General features: G+C 53.7%; 2 protein-coding genes across 5 annotated transcripts in view; one reads left to right on the forward strand and one right to left on the reverse strand.

Annotated features, from left to right (window-relative positions):
* The first annotated feature begins 11636 nt into the window (after positions 1 to 11636).
* VWA5B2 (von Willebrand factor A domain containing 5B2) lies at positions 11637 to 23663 on the forward strand. Of its 2 annotated transcripts, none has more exons than XM_006738138.3 (20): positions 11637 to 11781; positions 12653 to 12798; positions 12885 to 13055; positions 14892 to 15111; positions 15292 to 15449; positions 15992 to 16123; positions 16358 to 16482; positions 16891 to 17055; positions 17433 to 17543; positions 17637 to 17845; positions 17930 to 18041; positions 18561 to 18746; positions 19585 to 19756; positions 19847 to 20160; positions 20667 to 20856; positions 20961 to 21317; positions 22112 to 22249; positions 22340 to 22423; positions 22503 to 22726; positions 22813 to 23663. In XM_006738138.3, exons 2-20 carry the CDS (start codon positions 12660 to 12662, stop codon positions 23359 to 23361), a joined length of 3756 nt encoding a protein of 1251 aa, XP_006738201.2. In that variant the 5' UTR covers positions 11637 to 11781; positions 12653 to 12659; the 3' UTR covers positions 23362 to 23663. The 2 variants fall into 2 exon arrangements, with proteins under 2 accessions (XP_006738201.2, XP_030889243.2); XM_031033383.2 differs by having other exon boundaries at positions 19844 to 20160; positions 22813 to 23662.
* Positions 23664 to 23726: 63 nt separating this feature from the next.
* ALG3 (ALG3 alpha-1,3- mannosyltransferase) overlaps positions 23727 to 26430 on the reverse strand; it is a 5337-nt gene continuing 2633 nt past the window's right edge. For all 3 annotated transcript variants that reach the window (XM_081830620.1, XM_081830624.1, XM_081830634.1), the window contains exons 5-9: positions 25990 to 26110; positions 25157 to 25362; positions 24937 to 25014; positions 24118 to 24261; positions 23727 to 23977 (exon numbers count right to left, since the gene is read on the reverse strand). In XM_081830620.1, the coding sequence (XP_081686746.1) occupies positions 23815 to 23977; positions 24118 to 24261; positions 24937 to 25014; positions 25157 to 25362; positions 25990 to 26110 (712 nt within the window). In that variant the 3' untranslated portion in view covers positions 23727 to 23814. The remainder of the gene's footprint in view (positions 23978 to 24117; positions 24262 to 24936; positions 25015 to 25156; positions 25363 to 25989; positions 26111 to 26430) is intronic.

Consider the following 26430-nt stretch of genomic DNA (forward strand, 5'->3'; position numbering starts at 1 on the left):
GTGTTCCCTCTCTCGCTGTCTCTCTCTGTCAAATAAATAAATAAAATCTATAAAAAAAAGTTTGGGGCGCCTGGGTGGCTCAGTCGTTAAGCGTCTGCCTTTGGCTCAGGTCATGATCCCAGGGTCCTGGGATTGAGTCCTGAGTCAGGCTCCCTGATCAGCAGGAAGCCTGCTTCTCCCTCTCCCTCTGCCTGCTGCTCTGCCTACTTGTGCCCCCTCTCTCTATCGCTCTGTCAAATAAATAAATAATATCTTTTTTAAAAAAGAGTTATTTATTTATTTTAGAGAGAGTGCAAGCAGGGGGAGGAGCAGAGGGAGAGGGAGAGAGAGAGAATCTCAAGCAGACTCCCCACTGAGCAAGGAGCCAGATACAGGGCTTGATGTCACCATCCTGAGATCATGACCCGAGCTGAAATCAAGAGTCAGATGCCTGGGGCGCCTGGGTGGCTCAGTCGTTAAGCGTCTGCCTTTGGCTCAGGTCATGATCCCAGGGTCCTGGGATCGAGCCCCGCATCGGGCTCCCTGCTCCGCGGGAAGCCTGCTTCTCCCTCTCCCACTCCCCCTGCTTGTGTTCCTTCTCTTGCTGTGTCTCCCTCTGTCAAAAAATAAATAAAATCTTTAAAAAAAAAAAAGAGTCAGATGCCTAACCAACTGAGCCACCCAGGTGCTCCTAAAAGGCTGGGATTTTAGCGTTTTGTTGTTGCTGTTTTTATTTTGGATTGTTGATAAGGGATTATGGATCAGTAGTTCCAGTTGGTTATTTTTTTTATGATTTCCTGCTTTCGTTTATATTGCTGATATCTTCCTTTCTCTCCTTACGTATTTATCAAAGCCTATTCTAAATTCTTGATTCATCTGTTTGAATACTTCTCCTTTAGAAAGGATATATTGTCTAGTTTGCTGTCTTTCACCTGGACTCCTCAGGTGTCCCATCATTTTGGCCTGGGAGCTCCTATCCCCCTGGGAGTATCAGCATTCTGTCTGGTAAGGTTCGGGAAGAGTCTGCTGGTCCACTTCAGTCCATGTGGTCCTCGTGAGTTCAAGGAAAGTGGAGGGGAAGACTCCAGGGCAGAGAGCACCACAAACACCACAATTATTCACTTCTAGCAGCTGTCATCCACCCAGATGTTTAAACTTTTAGCCCCTTAGGGAGAAGCAGGAGGGGAGGTGGTAATTTATCAGCCCTGGGGTTTTAGAAAGAAGAAATGGAGTGACTGCCCAGGTGATTCAGTCCCCTTCCATTCTGCTAATTCCTCTCCTAGCAGGGCCTTTGCACTACCTGATCCTATCTGTGGAGGATTTTGATAATTCCTTATTTTTACAAAAATGCAGTCATACTGCACACATCATTCTGCAATTTGCTTTTTTCTTTTCTTGGTATACGTAAGTGGAACTCATTCTTCTTAATAACATCACAAAACAACACAATATTTCATGATATGGATGCACCTTCACTTACTCAACAGTTCTCCTCCTCATTGACATTCAGGTTGTTTCCCTCTTTCTTTTCATTGCTAAACACAGGTTTGTGTCCCTGACTATATTCCTTACACACTAGTGTATTTATTTCTGTAGGATAGCTTCCCTGATGTATGGTAGAAGGATGCATAAGGAGTACTGGTAACAGTGGTTACTTCTTTTGTCGTTAAGATTTTTTTTTTTTTAAGATTTCGTCCATTTATTTGACAGGGAGAGACACAGCGAGAGAGGGAACACAAGCGGGGAGAGTGGGAGAGGGAGAAACAGGCTTCCCGCGGAGCAGGGAGCCCGATGCGGGGCTCGATCCTAGGACCATGGGATCATGACCTGAGCCAAAGGCAGATGCTTAACCGACTGAGCCACCCAGGCGCCCCAAGATTTTTTCTTTTTAAGTAATTTCTACACCCAACATGGGACTTGAACTCATGACCCCAAATTAAGAGTCATATGCCCTACCGACTGAGCAGGTGCTCCAACAGTCGTTACTTCTAAGAGTGGTCCAGAGGAAAGAAAGAGAGGCTCACTTTTTAGTTTTCACCGAATACTCATCAAGACTTTATATCCTGGGGCGCCTGGGTGGCTCAGGTCGTTAAGCGTCTGCCTTTGGCTCAGGTTGTGGTCTCATGGTCCTGGGATGGAGTCCCTGCATTGGGCTTTCTGCTCAGTGGGGAGTCTGCTTCTCTCTCTCCCTCTGCCCACCCCTGCTTGTGCTTCTCTCTCTGTGTCTCAAATAAATAAATAAAACCTTAAAAAAAAAAGGCTTTATATCCTGACTTTGTATTAACTTTACAATACTAAAAAATTAAGCACAACAGGGGCGCCTGAGTGGTTCAGTTGGTTATTGTCTGCCTTCAGCTCAGGTCGTGATCCCAGGGTCCTGGGATGAGCCCTTGCTCAGTGGGGAGCGCTTCTCCCTCTGCCTCTGCCCCTCCCCCCTGCTCTCTCCCACACACTCTCTCTCTCAAATAAATAAAATCTTAAAAAAATAATAAAAATTAAAAATAAAGCACAACAATGTGAATGTACTTAACGCTACAGAACTGTGTACTTAAAAATGGTTAAGGTGGTAAGTTTTATGTTATGTATATTTTACTACAATTTTAAAAAGTAAAGAATAAAAATTAATTAATTGATTGATTAAGTTGAAATAAACCCTGTGTGATCTCACCATTACCTAGATTAAAAGCCCTCTGATGCCTTTCCACTAGTTTTCAAGTAAATTTGAAGGTCCTTAAGAAGGCTCTAAAGCCCTGAAAAACCAACCCAGTAACTACTGACCTCTCCAGACTTCCTCTCTCTCTTTTTTTTTTTTTTTTAAGATTTTATTTATTTATTTGACAGAGAGAGACACAGCGAGAGAGGGGACACAAGCAGGGGGAGTGGGAGAGGGAGAAGCAGGCTCCCCGCAGAGCAGGGAGCCTGATGCGGGACTCGATCCCAGAACCCTGGGATCATGACTTGAGCTGAAGGCAGTCGCTCAACCAACTGAGCCACCCAGGCGCCCCCTCTCTCTCTTTTTAAAAAGATTTATTTATTTACTTTAGAGAGAGAAAGAGTGAGGTGTGTGTGTGGGGGGGGGAAGGGGCAGAGGGAGAGGGAGAGAGAAAATCTCAAGCAGACTTCCCACTGACCACGGAGCACAACACTGGGCTTGATCTCAAGATCCATGAGATCACATCCTGAGCTAAAATCATGAGTCGGACACTCAGCCAACTGAGCCACCCAGGGGCCCTTCCAGACTCTCTAGCTTCACTCACTGCTTGCTTTCAGGTCACCAACTGCACTAACTTTCCTTTATTCCCTGTAAAGGCTCCAAGCTTTCTCCCAACTCTGGCCTCTGCATATACTGTTCCTTCTTCCAGGAACCTTCTCCTCATCCTCTTTACCTAGCTAATTCTCACTCCTTCAAATCTCAGTGTTCAGAGTAGCTATCTTTGGCTCTTCCCCCAAGACAAGGTCAAGTTCCCTTATCATGATAATTGCATAGAAACTTGTACTTTCTTGTAGCCATTATTATAATTACGGTTGAAAAATCTATAAATAATAAGATCTAAACAAATAGAGAAACATATTGTGTTTGGGATTGGAAGATTCAGTACAGTAAAGATGTTAATTCTCCCCACATAGATATACAGGTTTAATGTAATTCCTCTCAATATCCTAGCAAGATTTTTTTGTAGATATAGACAAGATTATTCTAAAATTTAGATGAAAAAGCAAAGGAACTGGGATAACTAAAAGAACTTTGAAAATAAGAATAAAGTGGGAGGAATCAGTCTACACAATTTCATGATTTATTATATATCTAGAGGAATCAAGACTGCTTGGTATCAGCAGAGGGACAGACATACAGGCTAATGAAGCAGAATAGAGAACCCAGAAATAGCTCCACACAAGTAAAGCTAACTGATTTTTTACAAAGATGCAAAAGTAGTTCAATGGAGGAAAGATGGTCTTTTCAACAACCAGGAGCAATTGAACATCCACAGGCCAGAAATGAAAAATAAAAATCTTGACCTAAATCTTACACGTTATAAAAAGTTTTTTCCAATGGATCAAAGATTAAAATGCAAAATTGTAAAACTATAAAATGTTTATAAACTAATATAGTAGAAACTCTTTGGGATCAAGGGTTTGGTGAAGAGTTCTTAACATAATACCAAAAGCATGATATGTAAAAAGAAAAAAACCAATAAATTGAGGTTTTGATTTGTTTTGGCAAGGATGTGGAGAAACTGGGACCTTTGTACACTGCTGGTAGGAATGTAAAATTATTCAGCTGGTATGAAAAACCTCAATAAATTAAACATAGAATTACCATATGACCTAGCAAATCCACTTCTGGGTATGTACCCAAAAGAACTGAGAATAGAAGACAGGTGTTCAAACAAAAACTTGTACACAAAGGGCGCCTGGGTGGCTCAGTTGGTTGAGCGACTGCCTTCGGCTCAGGTCATGATCCTGGAGTCCCGGGATCGAGTCCCGCATCGGGCTCCCTGCTCAGCGAGGAGCCTGCTTCTCCCTCGGACCCTCCTCCCTCTCATGCTCTCTGTCTCTCATTCTCTCTCTCTCAAATAAATAAATAAAATCTTTAAAAAAAAAAAAAACTTGTACACAAAGACTCATAGCAGCTCTGCTCACAATAGCCGAAAGGTGGAAAAACCCCAAGTGTCCATCAACTGATGAATGGATAAACAAAATGTGAATATCTATCATTACAGTGGAATATTATTCAGCCCCAAAAAGGAATGAAGGACTGATACACACTACAGCGTAGGTGAACCATTGAAAATACTATGTTAAGTGAAAGAAGCCAGACACAAGAAGTAATGTATTATATGATTTGATTTATATGGAATATCCAGAATAGGGAGGTCGAGAGAGAGAAAGCACATTCTGAGAGGAGGCAGAAATGGAGAGTGACTAAAGGCTTTGGGGTTTCCTTTTGGGGTGGTAAAAATGTTCTGGAACTAGATAGTCATGATGGTTGCACAACATTGTGAATGTACTAAATACCACTAATGGTAAATTTTATTTATGTGTACTTTACCACAATAAAAATGGTGAATTTTATTGTATGTAAATTATACCTCAATAAAACGGACATAAAATATTAATTGGAACATTCATAAATGCTAAGACTTGTAATTGAGCTTTTAATGAAGATATCAACCTATCTCCCTTCACAAATACTTACTAATTACACAAAGAAAAATAGTAGCAATAGAGTGGAAAAACCTGGCAGACATTACCTGTGACCACCTCATGTGTCAACTTGGAGGGTGATTTTGGACATGATTAACATTTAAATTGGTGAACTGTAGGGACCCCTGGGTGGCTCAGTCGTTAAGCATCTGCCTCCGGCTCAGGTCATGATCCCAGGGTCCTGGGATCAAGCCCCGCATCGGGCTCCTTGCTCAGCGGGAAGCCTGCTTCTCCCTCTCCCTCTGCTGCTCCCCCTGCTTGTGCTCTCTCTCTCTCTGACAAATAAATAAAAAACTTAAAAAAAAATAAATTGGTGAACTGTAAGTAAGTAGACTGCCTTCCATAATGTGGGTGAGCCTCACCCTGAATCTTGAATTTAACGAAAAGACCAGCCTCTCCGGCAGGAGGGGATTCTCCAGCAGACTGCCTTCAGATTAAATCTGCACCATCAGCTCTCCCGGTTCTCCAGCCCGCCAGCCCACAGGGCAAATTGGAACTTTCCAGCCTCCATAATTGGGTGAGCTAATTCCTTATAATAAATAAGTAATATAAATATAAACATAGGGCGCCTGGATGGCTCAGTTGGTTAAGTGTCTGCCTTCAGCTCAGGTCATGATCCCAGGGTCCTGGGATCGAGCCCTGCATCGGGCTCCCTGCTCAGTAGGGAGCCTGCTTCTCCCTCTACCTCTGTCTGCCTCTCCCCCTGCTTGTGCTCTCTCTACATGTCAAATAGATAAATAAAATCTTTAAGAAGCAGGCCCCCCGCTGAGCAGGGAGCCCGATGTGGGCCTTGATCCCAAGACCCCCGGATCATGACCTGAGCTGAAGGCAGACACCTAACTGACTAAGCCACCCAGGCACCCCTATTCCTGCAACTTTTGTATAAGTTTTGAAATTATGTCCAAGTAGGAAGTTTAAAAATTAACTGTATAATTTGTTTGATGTCTTTCATGAAGGGAAGGATCCACCGTCTTGTTTCCCGTTATATTGTCTGCTCTAGAACATACGAGGCTACAACAAGAATTATTTATTGAGTGAATAAGTGAATTCGTGAACTAAGCCATCTTCCAATTTGGGCTTCAGACTGGGGCTGGAGTTTGGGGAATCAAGCTTATGACAGGCAGGAGGCAAAATTCTTCTCTTTCTCTAAGCCTAACTCTTCCAGAGCTCAAATCTGAGAGTGTAGATGCTTCTGAGATTTGGGGAAACAAGACCACTGTCCCCAAAGGCAGGGAGGCAGCCCACAAGCAGAAGACGATTGAATTGTGCTTTGCACCAGGTGACCTGGATGAGTGTCATTTTTTGAGGCCATTTCCCTTCGGGTTTACCCTTTCCTTGCCTCCTACCCCTTGGTAAAGTTTGTTGGCATGTTCCAGTTCCCACCCGGGCACTGTTAGCCTGAGTAGAGGAGTGAGTTTGCATCCTCCCTCTTGGGCCAGATTGGAGGAAAAGCAGCACCCTACAGGCCGGCTTGGTGGGGGCCAAGGTGAGCAGATGTCCTAGACGGGGACTTTGGTGGCCCAGCTGCCTACCCTACACAGAGATTAGAAAATTGGGTCGACTGACAGCCAGTGGGTTTCCTCACATCATCAATGCACCTGAGTCAACCAACGTTTATTGGGCACCTGCTGTGTTCCCAGCTGTGTGGTGGGATGAGGGAGTCACTCCTAGGGGCTCTCACGGGTTCAACTACCCCTGCCTGTTTCATTCCCTGCCTGGGGCCCACCAGCTTCCCCATCTGCCCACTGGCTTGGCACTAGGTCTTCCTAGTGAGAGCAGGACAAACCCTTTCTCTTCCTGTTCCTTTTTTTTTTTTTTAAGGTCAGCAAAGACTGATGAGTATTTTCAAAAGGAAGTGTATTAAGAGACATAGGGACTCTAACAAATGTAGTGATCCGAAGGGGCACCTGCACCTCAATGTTTATAGCAGCAATGTCCACAATAGCCAAACTATGGAAAGAGCCCAGATGTCCATCGACAGATGAATGGATGAAGAAGATGTGGTATACAGGGTGCCTGGGTGGCTCAATGAGTTGGGCAGCTGCCTTCAGCTCAGATCATGATCCTAGGGTCCTGGGATCGAGTCCCGCATCGGGCTCCGTGCTCAGCGGGGAGCCTGCTTCTCCCCTGCCTGCCGTTCCCCTGCTTGTGCTTGCTCTCTCCCTCTCTCTCTCTCTGTCAAATAAATTTTTTTTTAAAATAAAAAAAAAAGATGTGGGGCGCCTGGGTGGCTCAGTCAGTTAAGTGTCTGCTTTCTGCTCAGGTCATGATCGCAGGGTCCTGGGATCGAGCCCTGCATCAGGCTCCCTGATCAGCGGGGAGTCTGCTTCTCCCTCTTCCACTCCCCCTGCTTGTGTTCCCTCTCTTGCTGTGTCTCTCTCTGTCAAATAAATAAATAAAATCTTTTTAAAAAAAGATTTAGGGTGCCTGGGTGGCTCAGTCATTAAGCGTCTGCCTTCGGCTCAGGTCATGATCCCAGGGTCCTGGGATGGAGCCCCACATCGGGCTTCCTGCTCAGCGGGAAGCCTGCTTCTCCCTCTCCCACTCCCCCTGCTTGTGTTCCCTCCCTCGCTGTGTCTCTCTGTCAAATAAATAAATAAAATATTTTAAAAAATAAAATAAATAAATAAATAAATAAAAAGATTTTAAAAAAAGATGTGGTATACACACACACACACACACATATACACGGAATGGAATATTAAGAAGCCATCAAAAAATGAAATCTTGCCATTGGCAATGATGTGGGTGGAACTAGAGGGTATTACGCTAAGTGAAATAAGTCAATCAGAGAAAGACAGTTATCATATGATCTCACTGATATGTGGAATTTAAGAAACAAGACAGAGGATCATAAGGGAAGAAAGGAAAAAATGAGACAAGACGAAACCAGAGAGGGAGACAAACCATAAGAGACTGTTAATCATAGGAAACAAACTGAGGGTTGCTGGAGGGGAGTGGGGTGGGGGGATGGGGTAACTGGGTGATGAACACTGGGGAGGGTATGTGTTGTAATGAGCACTGGGTGTTATATAAGACCGATGAATCACAGACCTGTACCCCTGAAACAAATAATACATTATATGTTAATTAATTGAATTTAAATTAAAAAAAAGAGACATAGGGAGTCTAAATGGCTGTTAACTAAACTCACTGTAATCATTTTGTAATATATATTACATATATCAAATCAGTATGTTATATACCTAACACAAATGCAATGTTGTATGTCAGTTATATCTCAATAAGAAAACTGAAAAAAAAAAAAAAGAGATTTCAGGAAAATCAAAGAGAAATAAACCAAGAAATAAACATCAAGGAAACCATATTGTCTATGGTGGTGGTTTAAAAACAAGGGTTCTGGGGTGCCTGGGTGGCTCAGTCGTTAAGCGTCTGCCTTTGGCTCAGGTCGTGATCCCGGGGTCCTGGGATCGAGCCCCGCATCAGGCTCCCTGTTCGGCGGGAAGCCTGCTTCTCCCTCTCCCACTCCCCCTGCTTGTGTTCCCTCTCTCACTGTCTTTCTCTGTCAAATAAATAAAATCTTTAAAAAACAAAACAAAACAAAACAAGCGTTCTGAGGCCAGACCATCTGAGATCAACACCCTGGCTCCACCACTTTACTAGCTTATGATGAGCAAGTTACTGATCCGGTCCCGCCTTGGGTTTTCTCATCTGTCAGATAATAATCATACCTATCTCTTGGGCTGTTTTGACCATTCAAGGAGGTAATCCATGCTTCCTGCAGTACCTGGCCTACAGTAAGTGATCGATAAACATTAACTACGAGGAAAAACATTCACGTACTTATACTTTCCTTAGTCCCTCTGGCTCTTTCACCTTTTAGTGAGCTGATTCCTCTCCCTGAAATATCTTCTCCTTCACTGCTTAGCTTCTATTTAGGACTTGGCTTAAATGGCAACCCACCCACCACCACCACCAAGTTAGGTGCCTCTCCTCTTTTTTTTTTTTTAATTTATTTATTTGACAGAGAGAGAGAGCACAAGCAGGGGGAGCAGCAGAGGGAGAAGCAGGCTCCCTGCTGAGCAGGGAGCCTGATGCGGGACTCCATCCCAGGACCCTGGGATCACGACCTGAGCCGAAGGCAGATGTTTCATGACTGAGCCACCCAGGCGCCCCTAGGTGTCTCTCCTAAAATCTCCTGTTAAAAGCTTTATAATAGCCCTTGTATTTCTCTAACGCAGCACTCATCTTAATCTACAGTAACTATGTATTTGTCTTTTTCACTAAGTGAGAGCCTTTCAAGGCAGAGGCTATGCCTTTTATCCTCCACTCCCTCCCCTCCTCCTGGCACATAGCCAACCACTCAAACTCCATGCCATTCCTTACCCCTGCCAAGGATCTCCTCCATCTCCTGGAACCTGGTTCTGGGGCCCTCTGGGACTGTGCTGTCCTTTCTGTCCTCAGCTGCCTGTCATACTGCAGCCCCACCACCAAAGCACCTCCCTGCTGGGCCTCAGAGACCCTCTTACTCTGCCTACAGATCCCCCTCTGCAGGGGGGCCCAGCAGCCTGCACTGTCCAGCCCTATCCTGCAGGATGCTTTAGCCCTCTTGCCCTCTTGATGAACTTGCCTCAACTAAGACAGCCTTTCCAGCAGGATTTCAGGGCTGGCCCAGCTTCCCAGCAAAGCTCGGCTTCTACCAATATGTTGTCTCGTCTTTGACAGGGACACCACCTTCCTGGGAGAAGGTCTTAACATCTCAGACCCCCTCAGAACCCAAACCAAGGATGTCTTTTTCCATTTCCATATATTTAAGTCTCCCTAATGACTTCTCCCTGCAGCTTCGTGTTTGGCCTGAGTGGGTCACATGTAGCTCTTGGTCCATTTGCACAAAGATGCCAATGAGGAGGTGGCCACTGCCTGGACTTCCATGGAGACCTCAGGGCCAGGCTGGTCCTGGCTGGAGACCTGGGTCCCCCCAGAGGGCAAATCAGCCCACTCGCCATCCACTGTTTCTCCCCTAAGCCTAGAAAAGGGACCCTAACTCAGAATGAGGCTGGGGGCAGGTTCAGCAGAGAAGGGAGGGGAAGAGTCAATGGAACCATGGTTCAAATGGTGTGGAAAGAACAGTGCTGGGACCCAGCTGGAGCTTCCTGTGAGCTGGATGGTTCCTTGCAATCATGTCTATGCTTCCTGTACTGTCCTTGTGAATTTTCCACACACGAAGTTCCCTGGGAAAAGGCCAAACTATCTCCACCATGCTAAGTGGTTTGCCCAAAAGAAAGGGTTGGGGTTTGAGAGCTCAGGTGCTCAAGGAGGCAGGGGATGCCCCCCAGGCAGTATGATAGTGACCAGAATCAGTAGGATAAAGTAAAGGGGAGGGGTAAGGACCCTGAGTTGGCTTGAAAGCCCACTCCCACTGGCTGTCCCATGCCCAGCCCCCAGTTCTCCTCAAAGCTCTTTTTGCAGAATCTGAGTGTGGCCTCTGCAAGAAAGCTTGCACGGGTGACCCCCAAACATGGTCACTTCCCCAGGATTCCCAGACTCCCTCAGGAATCCTGGGAGAGGTTTTACAGACTTCTCTAATCTTTTGCACTTTAACACTCCAGCTGCATGAACATTCTGCCAATAACAAGGGACCTGTTTATGAGCAGGTATATTTTCTGCTGCGGGTGCTGCAGGGATGGGGTGGGGTAGGGGCCACAGCCACGACAGGCAGTCTCAAGCCAAGAGAAGGCTCTGTAGGCTGGAAGGCCTCACTTCCAAGGCAGTGGGCAACGGAAGGTAGCAGGGAGTTATAAGCCTGAGGGGCTGATCCTGCCTACTCTCTCCACCGGCACAAACGGTGGGGAGATAGCACTGGAGCGATAGGAATGCTGGCTGCTTGGGGGTGGGGGGACCTTGCTGCAGTGATGGGGGATCCCTACGTGGAGTGAGCGGTCATTGAAGCGATCACGAGAGCTGAAGATAGCTGCAGGGATGGGGGAAGATTTCTGCAGCGATGAAGGAGTATTTTGCAAAGGAAAAGGGCTGGCTTTTTTGGGGGGGGGGGTGGGGAAGTCCTGTGGTGATGAAGCGCTGGGATCGCTGCAGTGATGAAAGAGGGTCACTGCACTGAGGGAAAGCACAGCCAGGGCGAGAAGTGGGGTGCTACTGGAAAAGCTGGAGTCGTTGCAGTGTTGGGGGGGTCTGCAGACTGAGCCCACTGCTGCACTTGCAGAACGTTTCACTTCCTGAAGGACGGAAAGGGTGGGGCTTCGGAGGCCCGGGTCCCTCCTCGGTGGGGGGCTGTGCAGCGGCGGGGACGCGGTCCCTGCACTGCGGTGCCCTGTCTGGCTGGAGCGGCCAAGGCTGGCGCGGAGGCGGCACCGCGCCCGAAGCGGGGGCGGCGGGGGGCGCATCAGCCCCGCCGCAGCGGTAGGCGGGGCCCGGGCGGGCTGAAGGGGCTGCCTTCCCGAGCGGGGCGGGACCAGCACCCGCAGAGCCGACGCCCCTGCGCGGACTCAGAGCGGCCGCAGCGGGAGTCCGGCGCGGGTGCCCCGCAGGTGCCGGGACTGAGTGCGGCCCGAAACGCAGAGGCGGCCCTATCCATCTTGCTCCAGTTGTGGCGCCCAGAACTCCGCAGAGGACGCGACGGTGAGGCTGGGGTTGCCCGCCGGGAGGGTGAGGATCCCTAGACCCAGCCCGCCGCATCCCCTGACAGCTCGGCTGTGGGGCCCCCTATCTCAGATCAGTTCTGCCAGGGTGGGGAGAGGTGGGTGCCAGGCACGGATCCCACGGAATCTGCCCCAACACCTTTCCCGGTCTCGCCTCCGAAAGACCCTGTCCTGTCGCTTCCCTGTCTCGTTCTTGCCACCCAACCCCCTCCCCTCCGGCCTGCAGCCCCTCTCAGCGCCCCAGTCAGGTGAGGCGCTGGAGAGGGAAAGACTACGGTCCTTCGGCTCCCCTCCCACCCCGCCCCTGCCGTCCCTCTCTGCGCTGGGGACACCCAGGAGGATGCTGGCCCTTTAAACCCCCTGCTCCTCACCCAGAGCATCTTCCATCTCGCTACCCGCTCCACTTCCGACAGCTGGCAGCCGCGGGGAGCCCCGGGGGGCCGGCAGGTACGGGGGCGGCGGCGAGGCCCGGGAGCGGGTGATGGAACAGCTGTGACCCCCCCTCTCCCCACATCCCCACCCTTCGCCCCTGGAGGAGCAGGCGGCGGGAGTGCTGGGCGCCCGGAGCGCCGGTTAATCATTAACCCTCCGCTCCCCGGCTCCCCGCGCGGCTCCGAGCCGCGCTCCGCCCCGGCTTCCCAGGTAACCGGCTCGGATGCCCATCACACCATCCCCCCTCTTCCTCCCCTCGCCACCTGTCGGTCCGGCCGCAGCCCCCGGCTCAGCCCGGCGCTCCCGGCTGCTCCGCGTCCCAGTGCCCGAGTTCGGTTGTCCCCGCGGCTTGCAGGAGGGCGGGGTCGGGCGCCCGGGCCCCCCCCCGCGGCCCCCTTCATCGAGCCCCCCCTCCCCAGGGGCGCCATGCCCGGCCTGTACTGCCCCTCCAGCTGGACGCCGCTGCCCCTCACCGACTCCTGGGTCCGGGCCTGCGCCAACGGCCCCTGCCTCAGCTTGCGGGCGCGGCTCACCTACCACAACCCGCAGCCGCAGCCGGTGGAAGGTGAGGCCGGGGCCGGGCGCGGGGCGGCGGGGAGCGGGGGCCCCGCGCGGTCCGACGCCGTCTGTGCGCATCCCCTCCCGCCCCAGGCGTGTTCGTGTACCCGCTGGCGGAGGCCGAAGTGGTCTCGGGCTTCGAGGCGGAGGCGGCCGGACGGCGCGTCTCGTTCCAGCTGCAGAGCCGGCGACGCTCGCAGGCCGCTTGCTGCCGCGCGCTGGGCCCCGGCTGGGGGGCCTCCACGCCCCGCCGCTGCGCGCAGGGTGAGTGCCCGGCGCCCCCGCCGCGCCGCGGAAGCCAGCCGCACTCGGGTTCCCGCCCCCGCTCTGCGTCCCACCCCTGCCCGCGCCCCCTCCAGCCACTGATTTTTTCATTCATTAATTCATGGCTTTATTCAACAGTCGCGGACTAGGCGCCTGACGTGCGCCGGGTGCCGGGCCAATGTGATCCAGGCCTGACCTGAGGTTTGCGGCCTGGGAGGCAGACGCAGCAGGCAGTCCACACGTCTGTCTCTCCCCCCCCTGGAGCGTTAGCGCCTGAGTCTGGGCCCGGGCTTTGGCCATCTCAAAGCCCCAGCACAGAATGTGGCCATATGAGTGCTGGGTTGAGGAATGGAAGCCCATTCCTGTGCTAGGTTTTGTGGCTTGCACTTCATTCTTTCATTTATTTATTTGTACATTCATTTGATTCCTGCACGTGGGATTTACCATCCCAGTAAGAGAGACAGAATCCAGTGGTGTTGAGAGTTGGTACAAGCCCAGCAGGTAGTTAGAGGCCAGAGTGAACTCTGGGCTGAGGCCCCAGGAATGTTCCAGAAGGAAGTGGAGCCGGCATGTGACCAAAAGGAAGGGTATGACTGGTGAAGTGGAGAGGAGGGAAGAGGCACTTCAGTCAGGGGCAATGGTGTAAGCAAAGGTTTGGAAGTTGTGTTGAGTGATGGTAATAAAATGCCTCGTATTTGTAGTAATTTACAGTTGACAAAGTCCAGTCACTGATACCACTTCATTTGAATCCAGAGAGGTATGTAATGCAAGTGCTGTTCTCTATCCCCATTTTATAGGTGTGGAAATAATAGCAACAGCCTCTTACGTGTCGGATGCTATGCATACATTCTCTCATTCCTCACCAGTCTTTGAGATACAGTTATTATGACTCCCATTTCATGGATGAAGAAACTGAGGCTCCTCAAAACAAGAGAGTTACCAAAGGGCAGAATTAGAAGTCACAGAGCTGAGACTCAAAACCTGATCCTGTGCTCTCCACTGTATCAGGCTTTCCCCAAGCCTCAGCTGGTTAGGATAGAAGCACCTTTCTTCCTTCTTCTCTCCTTTTTTTTCTTTCCTTCCATCTTCTTCCCTTCATTTATTCTGCAAGCATTTCTCAAAAGAATGGATAAATGATTACTGTGGGGAAGGGCTATAAGGTAGACTGGAGCCAGACCATGTAAGGCCTTGACCGCCACTGTCCACACCTGGCCATTTTTCCCTCAGCAGCAGTGACTCCCATGATGCCACCAGTCCCCCGATAAACCTACAATATGAGTAAAATGGTGTGCTCAGTATGCAAGTACAGCTTTATGTCCTCTAACCAGCTTCCAAGCAGATCACTGCTCCTAAACTCCTTTTGGGTAGGAAATTCCTAGTGGGCAGTGGGGAGCCCCTGACTGTTCATGAGCTGAGGATTTATGAGCAAGCTGGATCCCAGGCTATGGGAGATGTCAGTCCACAAGGGAGGGTCCTTAGGAAGACAATACCCAAGGGCTGAATGAGCAGGCAGGGGAAGAAGGGCAGAGGGTATGGGTCCCTTAGGATCTTGGGGGTGGTGTGGACATGTCCCCTTCTCCTCAGCTCTTCATCAGCAGGATGTCGCTACTTTTCCTGATGACAGCCAGATCCTTCTACCACCATCCTGCCTCTCCTTCAGCCATCATTCAGCTCGCGCCTCCATTCTGCATCACCAACACATTAGCCCCGTATCCCTCCAACTTTGAAAAGTCCCCCTGGCCCAGGCTCCCCTGCCTCAGCGCCTGCTCCCATTTCCTATTTCCCCCATCTCCTCTGCTTCCAGCCCCCTCTGACCCCTTTTCTCACTCACCGTAGGTCATCTTGTCTTGGATCTGGCCCAGGCCCGGTCCACACTGGTGCTGCCCACAGGCCTCATCAATGCGGCCGGCACCATGACGGTGACCCTGTGCAGCAGTCGGGAGCTGCCCTCCAGGCCCGATGGGGTGCTGCGCGTGGCTCTGCCCTCTGTGCTCACCCCACTGGCCTCATCAGGCCCACCGGGGCCCCCCAGGCCTCCGGGGCTCTGTGACGACAGGTTGGGCCTATGGTGATTCTCTTCGTCCCTCCCTCGGCTTCTCTGGGTCTAGTGCGGGTGAGGGGGCTTTGGTAGGGTGCCCTGGGGGATGGGCAGGGTGGGGAAGGGCTGGGGCCATTCAGCCAGAGGGGCTAGGGGCCTTGGTGGTGGCCCCGTGACCCTCCTCGTGCTCCCTTCCAGCCCCACCAGCTGCTTCGGGGTGGGCAGCCCTCAGGAGGAAGGGCTGGCCGGGGAGGAGCCAGCTGCCCCTCAGGATGTGTTCTCAGGCCCTGCCCGCTGCCCTGCCCCATACACCTTCTCCTTCGAGATGCTGGTCACTGGACCATGCCTCCTGGCAGGTGGGTGCCCCTCCTAGGATAGCTGACTGGGGAATAATCCAGGGCTCAGGACTGGGGGGAACACAGGACCAAAAAAACAAAACAAAACAAAAAACCAAGGACCTAAGCCTTAGGAACCTCCAGTTTTGGGTGGAGCATCCCCTGGACACTTCTACACAACACCCCCCCCCAAGTTTGTCAGTGTAATTTATTTATATCCCACTCCACTCACCAGTGGGAACAAAGATGATTAAATTGAGACCTGTCCAAGTGATGAAGTGGAGTTTCCTTGTGCAAGAAGTGGGGGAGGGTGCTAAATCAGCAGCTGGTTGATATATAACTGATCAGCCAGGAACAGAACTGGGAATCCACCTCCCAGCCCACGAAAGCAGGACAAATCCCTCCCCTTGTCCACCCAACCCTATAGATCAGGCTCTGAGAGCTGAGCTGAGTCAGTCATGATCCTTGCCCACACCACTGTTGTCTGGAAAGGTGATATTCGTGCTTTAGGACTGGCTTGGGGTGGGGCGATTGTCCCCTCTCCCTGCCTCTCTCTCCCTCAGGCCTGGACAGCCCCTCTCATGCTCTGCGGGCAGATGCCCCACCTCATGCCAGCTCTGCAGCCACCCTCTGTGTCACACTAGCAGAGGGCCACCGCTGTGACCGGGCGTTGGAGATCCTGCTGTACCCCAGTGGTGAGAGACTGGGGCACACAGCGGGCCAGCTCTGACCTGCTTCAGGACCACCTGGGTAGCATTTTTCAAGTATAGACTTCTGGGTCCCAAGCCAGATGAATCGAGTCATCTGTGAGGGTGGGCCCCATGGTACAGGGAATCTTGGGCTTGCAAGGTCCCCCTGGGACAGTGGGACTGAGCAGTTGGGGTCCAGAGACAGGGACCGTTCTAACAGCCGTGTCCCCTCTTCCCTAGAGCCTCACCAGCCACACCTGATGCTAGAGGCTGGCAGCCTGAGCTCCGCAGAATATGAGGCCCAGGTGAGGGCCCGCCGGGACTTCCAGAGGCTGCAGCGAAGGGACAGTGATGGGGACCGGCAGGTACGGCCGCCCGGGGGGCCTGGCCTGGCCTCCGACCCTACCACCGGCTGCATTTGTGCACAAGGAACAGATAAGCAGGCTCGTGTTATGACTGCGGGGGGTGGGGGGGAGCTCTGCTCTTAGCCGGACCTCCTAGTAGCTGCCACCGCCATCCCAGAGGGCAGATGAGTACTGTCATAGGAGGGAGCATGCAAGTCTCCCTGGGGGGTGTCTCCGAGGATGGGGGCCAAGACTGACGGGCAGAGGACAGCCACCTGCCTTTGCTCTTGCCTTTATTCAAAGGACTATAAAAAGGTGCCCCCTCTGGGTGTATTCCATCGAAGCCCCCTGAGGGCTAGGTCCTGCTGCCAGCCCAGGCTGGAGTTGCACTAAGCCTGGCCCAGGGTGACTCGGGGCCCCCATGCTCAGGTGTGGTTCCTGCAACGCCGCTTCCACAAGGACATCCTGCTGAATCCCGTGCTGGTGCTGAGCTTCTGCCCAGACCTGAGCTCCGGGCCGGGACACCTGGGACACCTGGGCACAGCCACCCGGGAGCTCCTCTTCCTGCTGGACGGCAGCAGTGTAGCGCACAAGGCCTGTGGGGGCAGGGCGTGGGCGGGCCTGGGGGGCGGGAGCGCGCGCAGTGGGTCTGCGCTGGGCTGGGGGCAGCCTCTCGGAGACGCGCGCGCACCCCCCCCTACGCTCATCCGGACTCCTGGGTTCCAAGAGCCTCTCTCACCTGTGGTTACATTCAGTCGCCCCTTAGCCCAAACCCAAGGCTTCACATACCCGTCCAGGGGCTCTCACACACTCAGCCTCCCTCACACTTCCGGGCTCGCTCCTGGCCTGCCTCGCCCACACCCGCACGTCCAGCTCCTCGTGTTCACGCAGCCCGCGGAAGGCAGGCAGTCTGGCATCCCTAGCACTGCCCCAGGGGCCCGCTTCACGCCGCCCTCCCCGGCCCTCCCCAGGATGCCATTGTTTTGGCTGTGAAGTCCCTGCCCCCACAGACGCTCATCAACCTGGCCGTGTTTGGCGCGGCGGTGCAGCCCCTCTTCCCAGAGAGCCAGCCGTGCAGCGATGTGAGTACGGCCCCGGGATCCGGGGTGGGGGTGGGGGGGCCTGGTGAGGATGGCTCGGCCTGGTTGTGGCCACAGCAGGCCTTTTCTTTCCAGGACACCGTGCAGCTGATCTGTGAGAATGTTGAGACCCTGCAGGCTGCAGGCGGCCCCCCAGATGTGCTGGCTGCGCTGACCTGGGCCGTGGCGCAGCCCCAGCACAGGGCCCACCCCAGGCAGCTCTTCCTGCTGACTGCTGCCTCGCCCCTGGCCGCTGCTACCCAGCAAACCCTGGAGCTCATGAGGTGGCACAGGGGGGCAGCCAGGTACGGGCTGAGCCAGGTGCCTGACATTGACCCCCGCCCCCAAGAAGCTCCTGAAGACCACAGCTGCTTCCCTTCCCTCATCAGGTGCTTCTCCTTTGGGCTGGGGCCTGCCTGCCACCAGCTGCTTCAGGGTCTGTCTGCCCTCAGCAGGGGCCGGGCCTACTTCCCAAGGCCTGGGGAGAGGCTGCAGCCCATGGTGAGCTTGAGTCTGGGCCCTGGGCCCTGCTCCCAGAAGTCCTTCCCCCAAGTTACCCTAAGCCTGCAACACAACGCAGCCAAGCCGTGGGGTCTCCTGGCACCCTTGACCAGGACTTCTCCCCCATTCCAATTCCTGCCCTCCTTTGAGATGCCAGTCAGGAGAGGAGCTGCTGGGGTTGCTGTGGGGTGCTGCAGGAGGCCAAAGGTGTGGGGGACGTGGCCCTCTGACCACCCCCCAAATCTTACTCTGTTTTCTCCTGGTACTGAGCCATATCCTCGACAAATCCTGCCTCATCCACAGGCTTGGCTCAGGCCAGGAGACAGACCCAACCCTGAGGACTGAGCCCTCAGTCCCCTTGCTTGTCCTACCCCCATTCCTTCCCCGGACCCCAGCCTGACCCTGCTCCCCTCAGCCCAGGGGCTGGGCAGATGGCATCAGTGGATGGGTGGCCTTCCCGTGCCGTGGGCTGTGTGGCACCTCTCTGTCCCGTGCCCTCCCTCTGGCCACTCCTCACAGCTGGTGCAGGCTCTGCGGAAGGCACTGGAGCCCGCTCTGAGCGACATCTCTGTGGACTGGTTTGTGCCGGATGCAGTGGAGGCACTGCTCACGCCCCGGGAGATCCCAGCACTCTACCCTGGGGACCAGCTGCTCGGTTACTGCTCACTCTTCAGGGTGGACGGCTTCCGGCCCCGCGCCCCAGGGGTAGGCCTGGGCTGCCTCAAGTCCCTGCATGTCTTCAAAACTCTTCCACTCCCTGTGCCTCTCCCTGCCAAACTCGCCTACTGCACCCTAGGCCTCCCCGGGGACCCCACTGGGCACCCCAAGGTGACGGCACCCTGCCCTCTTCGTGAGGTCTTCTACTGAATTGTCCCATGAAGTGTTGTCCTTGGCTTTTACCAGAGGTCGTTAAAGCACACGGCCACAGAAGACAGCTCTAGCATTCGCTCGGAGGGTTCTGTGGAAACTCACTCGTTTCTTCACACAGTGCCCTACAGAAAGCACCATCTGGATTGTTTCCTGTAACACTCAGACAGAGTATAGTCTAGACGAAATCTCAGATCCCAACTCTGGCACGTACCAGCCATTTGATTTGGGGCCAGTCACTTCACCTCTCGGAGTGCGTTTCCTCATACTGAGTCTTGTCATAGGGTTGTTGTAATTAGAGGTCACAACGCGCACACTCGGTAGGATACTTGACATGCAGTAGGAGTTTAAGAAATGGTAGTTATTTTGATTTCTAAAAAGCTTTCTCTCTCTAGAAGAAATAAGCCCACTTCATTTTGATCCCGAGCGCTGTATAATGGAGTGTTTGCCTTTTTGCCTGCCTGCCAGGAAGCTCAGGGCCAAACCTGAAGCTCAGCCACAGCAGCTCTCTTAACCTTCTGATTAGCATGTATGCTTCCTCCTTCCCCAGTACCAGGCTTTCATTTCTGGTTTATTAACTTTATTGCCTCTTGTGGTGAGACATCTTAAATCCTGTTTGGAAAGAGGCAGCATATAACTACCATCAGTTTTTTCTGCAATGCCTCTCGCTCTCTAGGGCCCAGAACCTGGCTGGCAGAGCTTGGGAGGCTCCGTGTTCCCATCCCCAGAGGAAGCACCATCTGCCACCAGTCCTGGCACTGAGCCCACTGGCACCTCGGAGCTGCTGGGAACAGGCACTGTGTCAGCGGAGCTGTCCAACCTGTGGGCTGCTGGGGACTCAGAGCAGAGTGAGGACCTGGTCGTGGTGTGCAGCTGTGTTGGAGGAGTGGGCCATGGGAGAGGCCGGGGCTGGGATCCTTTCTCTTGCCTCCCAGCAGGTGCCGATGCTCTGACAGACCCAGTCACAGACCCCGGACCCAACACCTCCTCTGATACAGCCATATGGCACCGCATCTTCCAGTCATCGTACATCCGGGAGCAGTATGTGCTCACCCACTGCTCCGCCAGCCCAGAGCCGGGTCCAGGTTCCACAGGCAGCAGCGAGTCCCCTGGCTCCTGGGGCCCTGGCTCCGCCGAGGGCATGGCTCCCCTGCATCTCCCTTCTCAGCAGGGCTGCCGCAGCCTGGCCTGGGGAGAACCTGCGGGCTCCCGCTCCTGCCCCCTGCCTCCACCCCCACTGGCTCCAGTCAAGGTGAGATTCAGCCCACGTGCATTCTACTAGGTATCCAGCAAATGTTTATTGACTATCTGCTATATGCCATAAATTGTGCAGTGGTTACTATTAAGTCCAGCTGAAGAGATAAGTGGGTAAATCTGTAAGGATGCCATGTGACATACAGTGGTGAGCACAGGGACATAGCATTATGGGGAGGGTCAGAGTCAAGATGGCTAACCCTGTGTGAGGGAGTCAGGAAAGCAAGAGCCACATCTGGAAGAACAAGTAGAAGCTAGCCAGGCAAAGAGGGAGAAGACATGAACAAAATCAGAGACAAGGAACAATGTCAAGTGAGAAACGGGGCATGGAGTAAGACAGCACTGGGAAGGGGCCAGGGGCCATAAAGAGTGGCCTTGCTCCTAAGGGTGGTGAGCAGCCACCCACCATTTCAGACGAAGGGCTCTGTGGCCAGTTGTGTCTACATGTGTGATGGCCAGGAGCTCTGAGTTTCTTGACTGGTGGACCCCACTTCTTATGTGCAGTCTGGGGCCTTGAGTGCTGAGGTGCTGGGTCGTCGACACAGAGCAGCTCTGGCTGGCCGGAGCCTCTCATCCCCACCAGGCCAGGTGAACCCAATCCCTGGCCGTCCCCGGCACCCCTCTCTGGGAACAGCACCTGGTGGGCCAGGCCCCGAATCAGGGCAGCAGCTGGGACAGGGCCTGGATGACTCAGGTAAGGGTTGGATGGGGAGCTGCGTTCTGAGACCACGGAGGGTCTCAGAGAGGTGGGGCCTAGGGCACCACACTGCCCCTGCCTTTATGGTTGTCTCCCTCCAGGAAACCTGCTCTCCCCGGCCCCTATGGACTGGGACATGTTGATGGAACCCCCCTTCTTATTCACGGCTATGCCCCCCAATGGGGAGTCGGCCCCTCCAGCAGAGGCACTGTCTCCTCAGGCTCCACGCTGCCATGTAGTGATCCGGGCCCTGTGTGGGGAGCAGCCTATGTGCTGGGAGGTGGGTGTTGGCCTAGAGACACTATGGGGACCCGGTGATGCTGGCTCACCGCCTCTGTCACCCCCTGAAAGAGAAGGTGCTTGGGACCAAGCACTCCATCGGCTGACAGCAGCCTCCGTGGTCCGGGACAATGAGCAGCTGGCTCTCCGTGGAGGGGCTGAGGCCACGGCTGACCGAGGTGAGCTGCTGGTGGGCCCAGGGAGGGCCCAGGGAGCCCGTATGGGGCAGAGAGTGGCAGAGGTGCAGGTCTGTGTGTTTGATCACTCTATACCTCATCTTGCTCACAAACAATTTGAGGTGGCTCACCCATATTGACAAGAAAAAAAAAAAAGTAGGGCAATGGGATAATAAAAGGAGGTGGAGAATTAGGTTATATTAAAGATGTGCACACCATGAGGTTATATGCCCTTGCGAACATGGGACCCAAAACTGGCAAGCTTCCTAGCAGCCAACACAGAGGGAAATGTGATCTTCTTAATGACTCACAGTGCCTATAACATAAAAACAAACCTATCCTTCAGGAGGACTATTAAATCAGAGTGAACGTTTCAGTTCTTCAGTGGCACCAGCCACACTTCAAGTGTTAAACACTCACATGTGACTAGTGGTTACCATACTGGATCACGGAGACCTAGAACATTTCATTCACTGCAGAAAGTTCTATTGGACAGTGCTGAAATGAGTGGACAGAAAAGGCACCACAGTTAGTGTTTCCTTTGGGTGGTGAACAAAATGTTCGATTTCTGGGTGGCCAGAGGGTCTAGCCCCGCTATGGACTGAGGGTTCAGCCTAACTACTTGTCAAAGCTGGGGAGTCTGAGCTGGCTCCTAGAAGAAACTCTACTCTGTTCAAAAGTGGACAGAGGGAAAAGCTATGCGGAACGCTGAGATTTGTTTCTATAAAGCCCTCTGTACAGGGAGGGTGGGGGAAGTGCCCTGCTCCCGTTCAGCCTGCTGCTTCCTGCTCTCACAGGCCACGCCCGGAGGTCCTGGCTCCGAGCCCTTCAGACAAGCAAGGTCAGCTGGGCCCCTTCCTGCTTCACCTGCCCGGTAGCTGTGGACGCTACCACCAGGGAGGTCCTACCCTCAGCTCTGCAGGTGCGGAGCTCAGGTAGAGTCCCTCCTAGGTGACCTCTCGGGTGCCGGCCCTCATCTCACTGGCTGCCCTCCCTGTTCACCCCCATCTCCTGTGCCCCTACAGAGCTAGCTGAGCCCCCAAGCACTTCTCCTGCCCCTCAGGGCCATCTAGATGCAACTCCTCTGCCCACAGCTGTGCACTCTACAGGTGAGGCTCAAAGTCCAGGCAAGGGTAGGGAGCAGCCAGGCTTGGGGACCACGGCTGGCACTGACTGGCTCCATTGCAGGACTTCAGGGAGGCTCTCTGGTAGGCGGCTGGAACCCGAACCAAAATGGCAAGCCCAAGTCGGCCACCAGAAGTCCTCAGCTCCTCCCCCCCCAGCCTCCCTCTAGGCTCAGCCTGGGCGGTGGGAGGGCCAGAGGCTCTGACGGCCCCCGACTCTGCAGCCCCCACCGGGGCCAGGCTAGCGGCAGCAACAGTGAAGGCGGCGGCCACGACTACTTGCCCTTGGTGAGGACTCGGGAGGTGGAGGGTGGCGCTGCCACGGCCAGGGCACTGTCTCAGCTCGCTTCTCCCCCCACCTCCTCTCTCCTCAGGTGCGGCTGCAGGAGGCACCCGGCTGCTTCCGCCTGGACGCGCCCTTCTGTGCGGCCGTGCGCATCCCGCAGGAACGCCTGTGCCGCGCTTCGCCCTTCGCCGTGCACCGCGCCAGCCTCAGCCCCACCGCGGCCGCCTCTCCCTGGGCACTCCTGGGACCTGGGCTGGGCCAGGGGGACAGTGCCACGGCCTCCTGCAGCCCGTCCCCCAGCTCAGGCTCCGAGGGTCCAGGCCAGGTGGACAGCGGGAGGGGCTCAGACACCGAGGCCTCGGAGGGTGCGGAAGGGCTGGGCGGGGCCGACCTGCGGGGCCGGACCTGGGCCACGGCCGTGGCACTCGCGTGGCTGGAGCACCGCTGCGCCGCCGCCTTTGGCGAGTGGGAACTAGCAGCGGCTAAAGCGGACTTTTGGCTGCGGGCCCAGCGCCTGCCCGATGGCCTTGACCTGGCTGCCCTCAAAGCGGCCGCCCGCGGTCTCTTCCTGCTGCTCCGCCACTGGGACCAGAACCTGCAGCTACACCTGCTGTGCTACAGCCCTGGGAACGTGTGAGGGCCCGCCCGCTGCCCTGGCTGGCGCCGCCCCCCACAGACTCCAGTCACTGCCACCCAGGGCGGGCTTCTCGGTACTGGGAGGGGCAGGCTGCTGTCTGGCCTGACCCCCACTGCTTCTCATTCCCTTCCCAGAACCCCCCTGCCCTCACAGAAAGTGCCTGCCTGTGCGCTCTCTCTCCCACTCCCCCCACCCATGCCTTTTCCCTTCTGAGCTCCTGCAGTGCAGTGGAAGAGGAGAGAGCCACAGCCCCCAAATCCTATGCAATAAAGTGCCTCCTAGGACTGCCCAAACGAGTTCTTTATCTGCAGTGTGCATGCCCCTCACAGCTTGGCGCAGGCGCTTCCATGCGAGCTGCACAGAAGTGGGCGTGGTATGGTTTATTAGGAAGGGCACAGAGTCTATTCCCATCCAGGGTCCTACGAGTGGGCTGGAGGGGAAGGGAGCTGGATCTCAGTGGGCTTTCTTGCTGTGCTGGATGCTCTTGGGGAAAGGCTGGGGGCCCAGCCAGAGCTGCAGCAGGATGACAGCATGGCATATGTGCAGGGCCGCAGAGCTGCAGGATGTGGATGGGTATGTGTTCCAGGAGAGCTCAATGAGCCCCAGCACCAGCAACCTGGAGATGAGAGCGAAGCTTAGGTTTTGCCCGGGTTCTAGGCCTGCAGCCCTTCAGCTCACCCCCAACCCTCCACGGTCAGCCTTGGGATGGGGAGCTCCCTAGCTCTTCCCACTCACCCAGGTTGTCCCAGCCAGTACCTGAGCAGATGTGTAAGCCAGCGTGCAGGCGTGGCCCACAGGAGGTAGGGCAGTGTGTGGAAATACCAGACGTAGAACTGGTAGTGGAGGGAGCGGCTGAAGCAGATGCCAATGAAGTTGGAGGTGAAGAGGGTAGAGATGATCTGTAGGCAGTGGTCAAGGCCAAGGGCAGGAGCAGAAGGGCCAGGAGTTGGGATGGGGGTGGGGGGTAGGGAGGGCCCAAAGCAAAGGGGCAAAAGTTTTGGGGTCAGACAGTCCCCTGGCTCTGCCATTCTGAGATGCATCCTTTCGGATGAGTTTCTTAACTTCTCCAGACCTGTTCCTCAGTCTAATGTGGAGACAACAACACTGGGGCCATAAGGTCTACTGAGTTTAAATTCATCACTTACAAGCTGAGTGACCTAAGTAAGTTACTTAAACTCCTTAACGTCCTGATTTTGTCATCTGTAAAATGAGCATAATAATAATAATAATAATAACAATAAAAATACCTCCCTATTTCAGAGTCTCTTGTGAGCTTTAAATGTTAGAATGTACGTAAATCTCTTAGGACAACACCAGGCAGAGAGTGAGTACTTACAGTGGTTAAGTCAAATAATATTTAGAATTAAGAATAAAACACACTTAAATATGTAAAGTGCTTAGCACTGTGGTGCAGAGTGGTGGAAGGAACAGCTCTACTCCCACGAACAGGGCCTGTAGCTATTTCTGGTATCTCCTTTTCCCTCCCCCAGGTCACCAGCCACCCAGGACTAACTGACCAGGACCCCAACTGTACCTGTAGAGGGCAAGACTTACCTTCCCATGATTTAAAGGATATGATTGGGTGTGAGGCGCTGCGGTGGAACCTTCCTTTTGGAGGGATCCTTTAGCAGAGACAGGATACTTTCCCCCGTCCTGGGGAGAAGCCATTCAAACATTTATCAAGCCCCCATCCTAGGGCAAGCTCTAGATTCACCCACATGAACTCAACATCTCCTCCAAGCAGGCCCTTCATCCTTTCCCCAACTCTGCCCATGACACTGCTCCCCTTTCTCACCTGTGCCACCTGCAGAAGGCAAAGAGAAAGAGCAGGGCGAGGTGGGCGGCCAACAGTGCCAGGTGGAAGGCGCGATGCAAGAAGAGGGCCTCAGGGAGGAAGCGCCAGTTCACTGTCCAGCGGAAGAGAAACTGGCGGCCAAGATCAAAGGAGCGGGATAGGTAGCCAATGGGGTTCTCCAGCAGGAAGGGCAGCCCCAGCAGCACCTGAGGATAGGTGTGATGTCAGCAGAGGTGCCCAGGCTCAAGCTGAGCCTTCATACTAATCATCAAGGGGAGTGGACAGAGTGCGTAGGTCTCAGAGGTTCTCAAATTCCTCCAGGAATAGCAGGAAAGCCAGCCTCCACATCCAGGCCAGAGCCTGGGGCCAAAGAAGCTGAGAAGGCAGGTAGTAACAGTCCTTTAAGTTTGGACTCACCACGTCATAAATGGGCAGAATCAGAGGGGCGCCTGCGTGGCTCAGTTGGTTGGGCGACTGCCTTCGGCTCAGGTCATGATCCTGGAGTCCCGGGATCGAGTCCCGCATCGGGCTCCCTGCTCAGTGGGGAGTCTGCTTCTCCCTCTGACCCTCCCCCTTCTCGTGCTCTATCTCATTCTCTCTCTCAAATAAATAAATAAATAAAATCTTTAAAAAATAAAAATAAAAAAAAATGGGCAGAATCAGAGAAACCCTCAGAAACCATCTAGTTCAACACCCTTATTTTATAGCTCATAAAAGCAAAGCCCAGAATCAACTCCCAAACCCTGTCTGTTAGCTTTGAGGAAGTCTCAACGATGGAAGGAGGCCAGAGAGTAGCCTTCCCTTCATTAGGAAGGGGAAGGTAGTGGGGGTACCTGAAGGACAGCACAGATGCCCAACTTGGGGAGGGCTCCACGGAAGCCAAATTGCATGAGGAGAAGAAATAGCAACCCAGGGGCGAAGAGTAGCACATTCATCTTCACAGAGACTGCCAGGCTGGGGTAGGTAAGGGAGATGAAGGGGGGAGATCAGCTCCAGGGCCATTTACCCCACCCAAAGATGCATCTCCCCTCGACATACACCAGCAACTCCTCCCCTCCCCTGCCAGCAAGCTCCAGGATGGGGCCCACACTCAGAATGGCTGGAAGGAGGGTAAAGCAGCCTGGAAGGAGGCTGAGGGTAGGGGGCAGATACCAAGTCTCTATGCTCAGACTGGGCCAGCAAATACATATTTAGAGTATTTAGAATGTGCAAGGACCAACTCCAACAATAGATGCCGTCTAGAAGGAAGGGTAGGGGGTGTGTGTGTTTGGGGG

The sequence above is a fragment of the Leptonychotes weddellii genome, chromosome 1 (assembly GCF_054177405.1).
Source record: "Leptonychotes weddellii isolate Sample4059 chromosome 1, ASM5417740v2, whole genome shotgun sequence".
Taxonomy (NCBI): Eukaryota; Metazoa; Chordata; class Mammalia; order Carnivora; family Phocidae; genus Leptonychotes; species Leptonychotes weddellii.

What these genes read in the sequence shown, in the direction of transcription:
- VWA5B2 (XM_031033383.2), top strand. Translation starts at nt 12,660, where the DNA reads ATGCCCGGCCTGTACTGCCCCTCCAGCTGGACGCCGCTGCCCCTCACC. An exon ending in GCAGCAGTGTAGCGCACAAG is followed by an intron (nt 17,056 to 17,432) that starts GCCTGTGGGGGC and finishes GGCCCTCCCCAG; the next exon opens with GATGCCATTGTTTTGGCTGT. An exon ending in TCTGCAGGTGCGGAGCTCAG is followed by an intron (nt 22,250 to 22,339) that starts GTAGAGTCCCTC and finishes GTGCCCCTACAG; the next exon opens with AGCTAGCTGAGCCCCCAAGC.